At 49.9% G+C, this 10,170-nt stretch overlaps 1 protein-coding gene across 1 annotated transcript; it reads left to right on the plus strand.

The window, feature by feature from the left end:
- Positions 1-1,110: 1,110 nt before the first annotated feature.
- Znf205 (zinc finger protein 205) lies at positions 1,111-9,805 on the plus strand. The gene is made up of 6 exons (XM_051181289.1): positions 1,111-1,267; positions 3,401-3,614; positions 3,821-3,912; positions 4,360-4,480; positions 6,798-6,902; positions 7,118-9,805. Exons 1-6 carry the CDS (start codon positions 1,211-1,213, stop codon positions 8,158-8,160), a joined length of 1,632 nt encoding a protein of 543 aa, XP_051037246.1. The 5' UTR covers positions 1,111-1,210; the 3' UTR covers positions 8,161-9,805.
- Positions 9,806-10,170: the final 365 nt, after the last annotated feature.

The raw sequence follows: 10,170 nt of genomic DNA on the forward strand, positions 1-10,170 counted from the left end.
CTCAGTACAATGCTAACCCTTTAAGGGCTACTGCAAACTTTGAACCATCAAACACATAGGCTGTCTTAAAAATGCACCTTTATGTTTTTTATTTTGTTTTGTTTGTTTTTCGAGACAGGGTTTCTGTGTGTAGTCCTGGCTGTCCTGGAACTCATGCTGTAGATCAGGCTGGCCTCGAACTCGGAGATCCGCCTGCCTCTGTCCCTCGAGTTCTGGAATTAAAGTGTGCGTCATAACGCCGGGCGCATCTGCAGTTTTTCCTGATTCAGTGTTCATAGACACTGCTGGGTAGAGTAATCATTGTGAAGCAGCACTATGGATCTCGCCAACTCTCCCAAGCCAAGGCAGGTGCAGCCCAGGCTGCGGACCACCTGAACCGGAACCCTCGAAGCTGGGAACCGTATAAAGATGCAGCTGAGTGGGGAATAGGATCTGGAAGGGACTTCCTGTTGTCCCCCAGCCTTCACCGGACTTCCCGGCGGGTTCAGTTCTGGCTGCAGAGACTCTCTTCATCCCCGGCAGGGGGGCTCCACGGCACCCCAGGTTCCTCCTTTGCCTCTACCTTGGTGAAAAGGGGATGGTTGGGAGAGCAACGGGAAATCAGATTGTGCAATCAGCTTGCAGAAGGGGTCAGGGTCAAAGGTGGAAGGCTTCAGGCTGGCAGGAGAGAATAAGGGGGCTGAACCCAGGATGGGAAAGAGGAGGAGAACATCTCCCACCGGATGATGACGAGGGTGGACATACCCAGCGGGGACCTGCAGCTCTGCGACAACTGCCGCGAGCGGGCAGCTGATCGAGGATTCCAGGCCAAGCTGTGTCCAGCTGGGTCTCACGGCAGGCATCACCGCACTGGCGCCACTTTTGTAGGCTCTTCTCAGAACTTTCTGCGCCTCATGACAAGAAACCCTGATTTCGATTTAGCCCTCGCTTTCCCTGAGCTGGCTTCATTGATATTTGAGGCTCTTGCTTCAGTGACAAAGGGGACAATACCATTCCTTTCAAAGAAACCAGAAAACATCATTTAGCACAGGACTCCATAGGGTCTAAAGACTTCGTTTGCACTCTAATCGTCTGCATTCTAGAGCACTTGGGAAGTGTCCCCAGATTGATTTCTTTCCTCTTTTCCAGGTTCCTGGCTGAAACCTGGAGGGGGCTTGATGAGCAGGGGGAGAGAGAATCATTTCCTGTTGTCCTTTCTTTGATTGAGAAGATGTCTGCAGACAATAAAAACATCTTGGTTTCCAAAAGCAAGGAAAAAACCTATGAGGTATGGTGGGATCCTAGGGAGGGAGGGATGCCTTGAAATGGATCAGAGGGGATTTTTGAAACTGATAATCTGGACAACATGAAGGGTGAAAGTCACTGTAGGAGTGGGGCTTCCAGATGGGGTTGCTGGGCACGGGTTGGGGAGGAGGAGCATCATCATGGGAAATATCTTCCAATCGATATTTATAGTGTGTTTTTGCTTTGTCTAGTAGGGGCATAGTACTAGAACACAGGGAAATCTACTCCCTAATCCCTTTTTCCTATGCCATGCCTCCTTATGGCTTACTTCTCAGTCTGAGTTCTAGTTCTGTCTGTAATTGCTGCCTGCCCTTGTGGTGTGTGTGTGTGTGTGTGTGTAATGGCCAACTTTGGGGGTTCAGGTTTTCTGGGCTCAGAACACCTGATGTGTGACCTTGGGCCAGTGCCCTGGCCTGAGGGAACTACTTGTGCTCCGTGTAAAGTTTACTCATACACTTGCCATTCTTACCTGTCTCACTAGGTCAGTAGTAGGCTCAAAGGAAATAATGAATGTGAGAGTATTAAGTAAGCAGTTTGCCAGCCTGTAACTAATCATTACTGTGATACATGAACACCCAGAACTACTGAACCAAATATTTGGACCCTCCCACTAAGTTTTGCTGGTGGTTATGAGTATAAATAAATACACACTGGTACCAGTGCTGCCATTCTTATGATGTAGAAACCCAAAGAACTGCTAGCAGTGTTTAATGTCCCTGCCACAGCAGCTTTGGAAGTGGGGCCTCTGACATCTGATGAGCCTTGTATATCTGTATTCTCTGCTGAGATCAGATCCTGTCAGCTGCACACTGAAAAAGTAACAGTATCAATTACCTACACTGCTCTTGGCTTATCCAGAACCTTCTGGAGCAGTCAACTGTTTCTCATCCTCCTCCGAACTGTCTTAGGCTGGTGGTAGAGCATCTGAGTCTAGGCCATGGTCAGTCATGGATATGGCTGGATCTGGCTCCAGACTTTGAAGGTCCCTGACAGCGGACAGGAAGGAGAATATGTGCAAACTTCCAGTAGGCCAGCTGGTTACACCATGTCATAGACGGGAATTCACCAGGTATCCCCCAGTGCAAGGGACGCGGTAGAGCCCTGTGATTTGGGCCTTCTTTTAGCTCTCAGCCTGGATGTGTTGACTTCCTGTGGCTGCCTGTTAGGTTCTCACTAACCAAGAGGCCAAGCCCATGTAGATTTATTCTTGAACAGTCTTAGAATGCCCTGTGCTCTTGGAAGTTTTCAGACAGGAGCCTTTTCATGGCTCTGGCTAGTCTCAGAGCCATGTATGTGTATGGCTCCATCTCTGTTCTCCTCCTCCTTTTACTCATTTTTATATGTATATGTGTGTGTGTAGGTAGTGAAGGGTATTTGGGTATGAGAGCAGGTGCTTGCAGTCCAGAGACAGCATCAAATTCCCTGGAGCTGGAGCTGTCCAACATGAATGCTGGGAACCTAACTCCAATCTTCCGCAGGGGTAGCCAGTGCTCTTAACTGCTGATCCATTTTCCCAGCCTCTGTGCCTTTATTTTATTTTATTTTATTTTTGTATTTAGACAGTGCTGGAGATCAGACTTAGGACCCTGAACAAGCATTCTGTCACTGTGCTATGTTCCCCAGTCCTGTGTGTGCCCATGTGGTTGTGGTGGGTGTGGTGCATGTGTGCTGTGTGTGCTTTGTGTGTGTGTGTATGTGTATGTGTGTGTATATGTGTGATGGTGTGTGTGGTGCATTCATGTGTGTTACTAAGGACTGAAAATAGTCTACTGAGCTACATGTCAAATCCCACTTTTGACTTTTTATTTTTCAAACACATTTGCTAAGTTTTTCATGTGGCCTTGAACTCTCCTAGTAGCCATGGGAGCTCTTGAACTTGTTATCTTCCTGCTTCAGTTTCCTGAGTTGGCACCACCAGACCTAACTGTACCTTCTGTTCTTACCAAGATCTAAATCAGTGGATGTAGGACTTACTCTAAATTTCCAATTATTTAATTTCAAGATTGCTAACTTAATTGCTGCTCTAAAATGTGCCTTATGTTTGAGTGTGCATCCCACTTGCTGTTCGTCTCTGCTGTATATCCAGCCCAGTGCTGATAAGGAGTGTGATTCCTAGGTTCTTGGTCATGGACAATGCTATGGAGACATGCTTTCCGGGCAGAAGGAGACAGTACCCTTGGGAGCCTCTCAGGAGTCAACACACGTTAAGGCAGAACCAGAAGAACCACACCCTGAGGGAACATCACTGGAGGACAGGGCTCCAGGAACACAGGGCTGGATGTCTCCGAGTCTTGGCTGTAAGGGGAAAGCCCTGTTCCTTCCTGGTGGAGGTAGGAGAAGGGTGTGCTTTCTGGGGGAGACATTTCAGGGGGAGTTTAGGGTTTTACCAAGGGAGGGGCCCCAGATTTCCATCTTCCTCCTGTCATCCTTCTAGTGAGTGACTGGCTTCCTGGGTTGAATCAGGTGAGGGTTGAGGTAGCTGGGGGAGCATCATGGCCCAGGATATGTGCTGCCTTGAGACCTTGTCTTCCTGCAGCTCTTCCCTCACCCTGGATTCCTGTGCTTTCCCGAGGGGGAAGGGCTAGAGAACGACAGGTGGCTGCAGCTCTCCTCACAGCCTGGTCCCACGTAAGTGTCTCCTGAGGGTCCCTCCAGCCTCCCCAGGACAGAGGCAGGACTCCTTGTCTGTCTTTACACAGTACTCAGACCTGTCTGTAATTAGCTCAGCATGGGACTCTAGAATACTGCTTCCTGTCCTGTGTGGAGTCAGAACCCCCTGCTAAAGTGCTTCTGGGGCCACCTAAGAGCCCTTGCTCAGACATGCGCTCACAGCAGTCCTGTCCTCTGAGGTGGGTACCTTGTGGGGAGTCTGAGCTGTGGCCATGTACCCTAAGATCCTGCCTTGCTCTTGAATATCACCCTTCAGAAGGCCGTTCTTGGGTGGTTCTTCTGCTCCACCATTTAATCCAAGTGATGGGGTCACTGGAGGCAGCAGTATGAAGGCCTGCTGTTGTCATGTTTTTCTTCCCATGTCCACAGCAAACCCTGAATAGTGTTGTTTTCATGTTGTCTCAGATGCCAGTGACTTTTGAGGATGTGGCTCTGTACCTCTCCCGGGAGGAGTGGGGAAGGCTGGACCACACACAGCAAAATTTCCACGGGGATGTACTACAGGAAAAAAATGGTCTGGCTTTGGGTAAGGGCTCATCTGCAGTGGCAGCTTCTTGTAGTCTCAGGAATGTGGAAGGTTGCCGGTCCTTACCTCCCTACCCACCCCTGTCCTCTCTCCTTTATCTGGATAGCACTGCTCTGCAGAGCCTTCCACACAGATGGAAATGTCTGCATCTGTCTAGGACAGTGACCCCAAGTTGATTGCCTGTTAAATTTTAGGAACAAGAGAGGAGGGATTAAATTTAAATTTCATATGATCAGACTGGAGTTTGAACAGCCAGTGTCGGATGCGGTGGCTCACACCTGTAATCCCAGCAGTCGGGAGACAGAGGCAAAGGCTAGAGGATTGATGCTTACAGTCAGAGGTCAAGGTCTGCCAGGGTTAAGTAGTGAACTTATCTCAAAGGATGTTTAAAAAGAAGCAGCAGCCATGCCTGTGAGTAGCTGCGGCATTGCACAGTGTTGGTTTAGAACTGCTTTTCCTTTCACTGCATTCATTTATCACACGTGTTGTGTTCCTTCTCAGTGTCCCAGCTTCAGATGTGTCCACTCATCTGGAGGCTCCCTGGTTGAATGTGCCATCAGCTACCTTAAGCTAGAAGCAACTGCTGCTGCTTCAAGGAACCTATGGGACAAGATGCTCCTGCAGGGGTGGGAAGGGCTTTTGACTTCTCAGTTCCAAACTGATCTTAACAGAATGGGATGATGTCTTAGCTCTTCTTTGTCATCCATTCATTCATTATGTAGCTATTTCCAATTTACTAGTAAGGTGGAATCTCTGCCTAAGCGGTGTGTGTGTGTGTGTGTGTGTGTGTGTGTGTGTGTGTGTGTGTAAGGGGGAGTGAGAGATCACCAGAGGTTAACCTTGAGTGTTGTTATTTCAGTGATGTCCACTTTGTTGTTGTTGTTTCCAAAACAAGTTTTTTTTTTTTTTTTTTTTTTTTTTTGTGTAGCCCTGGCTGTTCTGCAACTTGCTCTGTAGACCAGGCTGGATAAAACTCACAGAGACCCACCTGCCTCTGCCTCCTGAGGGCTAGGATTAAAGGTGTGCACTGCCACTCACTGCCTGGATCACTTCTATTTTTTTGAGACAGGGTCTTTCATTGGTTTGGAACTCATCAGATTGTCTAGGCTTGGTAGCCATTGAGCTCCAGGTATCCACCTACCCATCATTAGGACTACAAACATTTGCCACTGTGTCTAGCTTTTAAAGTGGTTGCTAAGGATGGAACTTAGATACTCACACAGACTTAGCAGTTCTGTTGATGACTCGGATGGTGGCCCTGAGACCCATTCTGGGCACACCAACCACCCCATTCACTGCTATAACTACCTCAGGTTGCTTACTACCATTGTTAGTATTTCCCAGGGCCCAAGCCGACAAGTCCAAGCAAAATGTGGTCATCAGAGGGAACTTAGGACTCAAATGGGTTCTAACCAAAGACCTAACAAATTCCTGTCCTCCACAAAGGCATGGGAATCACAGCCCAACTCCCAACACAGCACATTGGTCCTGTGGTTGTTCAGTGTCCCAGCCTCTGGAGTTTGGCCTTTCTGCACTATCCCAGGCTGTCCTGAACACAAGTGCAGGAGTAGGTGGTCCTCAGTGGTCCTTAATGCTGGCCCACTGCTTGACAGCTGTGATGAGGAAAGGGACCTGCTGGACTGAGCTGACTCTATTCCTCCCTGGACAGTTCTGTTGTTTGCCCAGGGAAACAGGAGGTAGGGGCAACCAAGCTCTGGGAGAGGATAACTGGTGGCTACTGGTAAAGAGGAGGACTATCAGCAAAGGGAGATAATGTACTTTACTTTATGTGGTGTTAGGGATGTGCCTCACACATGCCAGGCAAGCGCCCTGCCACCCGGCCACACTCCAGCCTTTCTAAAAGGATAAATATATTTATTTATCCATTTGTTTAAATTCTGTTTTGGGATAGGGTCTCATATAACACAGCCTAGCCTTGAACTCATTATATAGCTGACCTTAAACTCCTAATTTTTCTTCATCTATCCCCTAAGTGTTGGAATCCCACAAATGTGCCACACCAAACCTGGACTTTTAAAATTTTTTAGTTACTAATTTTTATTGAGACAGACCTTCACTGTGTAATCTAGGTTGGCCTTGAGCTCTGTATCCTCCCTCAGCCTCCCAGATGCTGGCACCCATGCCTGCCTAGCTCTAAAGAGAATTTGAGAGCCTTTTGTTTTGCCTTAGGTTTCTAGGGTCCCCTCCCCTTTTTCCTCTGAGTCAGGTGGGGCTGGCAATAGGGAATGATGGGAGGAGTGTGGTTGAGGGGGTGATTCAACCACTGGGCAGAAGCACAGCTTCTCTTTCTGGACAGGGTGTCCGTTCAGCAGCCCTTTCTGGGTCCCCCAAGTTCAGGGGAAGGGCGAGATGACAAATACCAGCAGACCAGCAGGAGCTGAGAGGAGAGGCCTTGGTTCAGGTGAGGTCCTCAGCAGATGCCTTGGTTTGGGGCTCCCCCTTGTGGTTGTGCATGAGGGATTTCCAGACCCCTCTACTGCTAGAGGGTGGCTTTTGTCCCTTGACTTCCCCTTCTTCCGTCTCCCAGAATCTAGCTCCTGGGTTTTTAGCTCTGTCTTCCCTTCCCGCAGTCCCTCCAGAAGTTTGTCTCCAGCTGGCAACCCTGTCTTTTTGCAGGAGTTGTGGAAATGGGGAAGATGGTACCAACCCTAGCCGTGGCCACCCTCGGGGATATGAAACCCTTAAGGACCAGGGCCAGGTGGGCTTTGAGAGAAGAGCCACAGTGTGGTCAGCAAGTGGCTAGCGGCCTGGGTGCAAAGGTGGCCGGAGACGTTGGGGAAGCCAGGCAGCCAAAGCCACCCGACACAGGTTCTCCCAAGACCCCAGAGGACAGCGGCCTAGAGGAACACAGCGAGAAGGGTTCACTGGAAAGTGGCGAGGAGGGGCTGGTCCCCGACGGTGAAACGGGCAAGAAGACGTACACATGCGAACAGTGCGGCAAGGGCTTCAGCTGGCACTCGCACCTGGTGACACACCGGCGCACACACACAGGTGAGAAGCCCTATACCTGCACGGACTGCGGCAAGCGCTTCGGCCGCAGCTCACACCTCATTCAGCACCAGATCATCCACACAGGCGAGAAGCCCTACACCTGCCCCTCGTGTTGGAAGAGCTTCAGCCACCACTCCACGCTGATCCAGCACCAGCGTATCCATACCGGTGAGAAGCCCTACGTCTGCGACCGCTGCGCCAAGCGTTTCACCCGCCGCTCAGACCTAGTCACACACCAGGGCACCCACACAGGCGCCAAGCCCCACAAGTGCCCTATCTGCGGCAAGTGCTTCACGCAGAGCTCCGCCCTGGTGACACACCAGCGCACCCACACCGGCGTCAAGCCCTACCCGTGCCCCCAGTGCGGCAAGTGCTTCAGCCAGCGCTCCAACCTCATCGCACACAATCGCACACATACGGGCGAGAAGCCCTACCATTGCCTCGACTGCGGCAAGAGCTTCAGCCACAGCTCGCACCTCACTGCCCACCAGCGCACACACCGCGGTGTGCGGCCCTATTCCTGCCCGCTGTGCGGCAAGAGCTTCAGCCGCCGCTCCAACCTGCACCGTCATGAGAAGATTCACACCACCGGGCCCAAGGCTCTAGCCATGCTCATGCTGGGGGTGGCGGCAGGGGCGCTCACTGCACCCCCATCTGCTCCCACTTAGAAGCCAGAGAGAGACCACCCAGGGTAGCTGGGACAGTCTCCCGTGGGAAGACTTCTGGGTCCTAGATGGGGGTGAGGGCGGGGAGCTGTAAGGTGCCAATGCTGGCGCCACGTTGGGCATGGTGACGTGAGAGGAGGAGGGCAAGCACTGTAGTTGCAGATTCAAAGCCTTGGATTTGTCTGCCTGGTGCTTCAGCGGCTCTCTGAGCATCTGGCAGCTCTTGGTTCTACCAGGTGTCCTCGTTCAGGCATCCCTGAGGCACCACTTTGGGCCTGGGAAGCCTCTTTTCCCTAGCCTTATTTTGGGTCAGGGTCCCTTTTGTCAAGAGGCCTATTCCAGAATATTAGGGCATTTTTTAAAAAAAATCATTTTTGTGGTTGTTGATTTCTATATGTGTGTATGTGTGGGGAGTGCACATGCCACAGTGCACCTGTGAAAGGAAGTCAGTGAACAACCTCTAGAATCGGTTCTCTACCATGTGGTTCCAGGCATGTTTACCTGCTGAACCATCTCACCCTGGTTTTGTTTCTTGAGACCCGGTTTCATGTAGCCTAGGGTAGCCTGGAACAAGCTTTGTAACAGCTGCTCCTTGCCTCTCCCTTCTAGATGTAAACCACCTAGCCCAACTTGTGACCATAAGTCTATAAACAAAGGCTCAGAGTTCAGATTTCCCAGCTGGAAGACAGCCAGTCACTCCTGAAAATGAAGATTGGGAAGGGGTCCCTTTAGCTGATATCATGTCCCAAGCACTTGGCACTTGCTGAGTCTAGCTTCTCCTTTAACTTTTATGTTGAGAACCAGGAGCAGGGCAACTCATTTCTTGTCTACTGAATCAGATTGCCTGCCTTGGGCTCCTCACTGTTCTGTAGGTATCTCCTCTCCATTTGCTTACACTGGGGACTGCCAGGGAAACCCAGAATTCCTCATCAGGGACCACTCTCCTCCCTCATCCATTCTGCGGCTGCTGCTGGCTCTGTTGCTCACCTCCTTGGTATATGCCATTTATAATATGCTGTACCTTCCCATTGGTTTTGAACCAAAGTAATCTGTGTAGCATCCATTCCTGTTTGTTCCTTTTAAAGCCCAGGGTCCAGCCTATGGTCCTGCACTGTGGCTCAGCTGCTAAGAGAGCATTCAGCTCTGATACCAGAGAGGCCCCAGCGAACCACACACTGCAGCTCTGGGAGGCACCAGCTTCTAAGGGACACAGTTCTGTATCTTGAATAGGATACAGAGAATAGTAACAGCCACGGAGGCATGGAGCAGAGCCAGCTGATGGGATACATTGTATGCGATGTCTACATCACCTCTATTCTGCAAGCCCTTGTCTACATCACCTCTATTCTGCAAGCCCTGACCGGGTTTTATTGCCTCATTTTTGTTCTTGTTGTTTATTTATTTAGTGTGCATTGGTGTTTTGCCTGCATATGTATGTGTCTTCACCACTGAGTCATCTCTCTGCCCCCTGAATTACAAGTCACACTGGGAATTGGTGTCAGATCAGGTCTGTCAGGGTTGTGGTGGTTTTTTTTTTTTTTTTTTTTTTTGTTTAGACAGGGTTTTACTGTGTAGCCCTGGCTATCCTGAAACTTGCTCAGGAGGCAGAGGGCAGGAGGATCTCTGAGTTCAAGTTCAGCCTGATCTACAGAACAAGTTCCAGGATATCCAGAGCTATACATAGAAACCCTGTGTCAAAAAAAAAAAAAAAAAAAAAAAAAAAAATTTATTTTAATTTTATTTAGACAGGATCTCAGCTCAGATACCTGAAGTTGTCCTGGAACATTAAGGATGGCACTAATCACTGGTCATACCGACTCTGCCTCACAAATGCTGTAATTACAGATGTTTTCTACTACACCTGGCTAGATTGTCATTTATCAAAGAGGCCAGAAAGACAGATTGCTACCTCCATCTTGTCTGTGCAACAAAATGTCACTCAGCCAGCAATGGAATTTCTCTGTGTGGCTCAGTGTGAGGGGCTGAGGGGGCTTTCACCTGTGAAGTGGTCTT

Source organism: Phodopus roborovskii, unplaced genomic scaffold (genome assembly GCF_943737965.1).
Source record: "Phodopus roborovskii unplaced genomic scaffold, PHOROB, whole genome shotgun sequence".
Classification (NCBI taxonomy): Eukaryota; Metazoa; Chordata; class Mammalia; order Rodentia; family Cricetidae; genus Phodopus; species Phodopus roborovskii.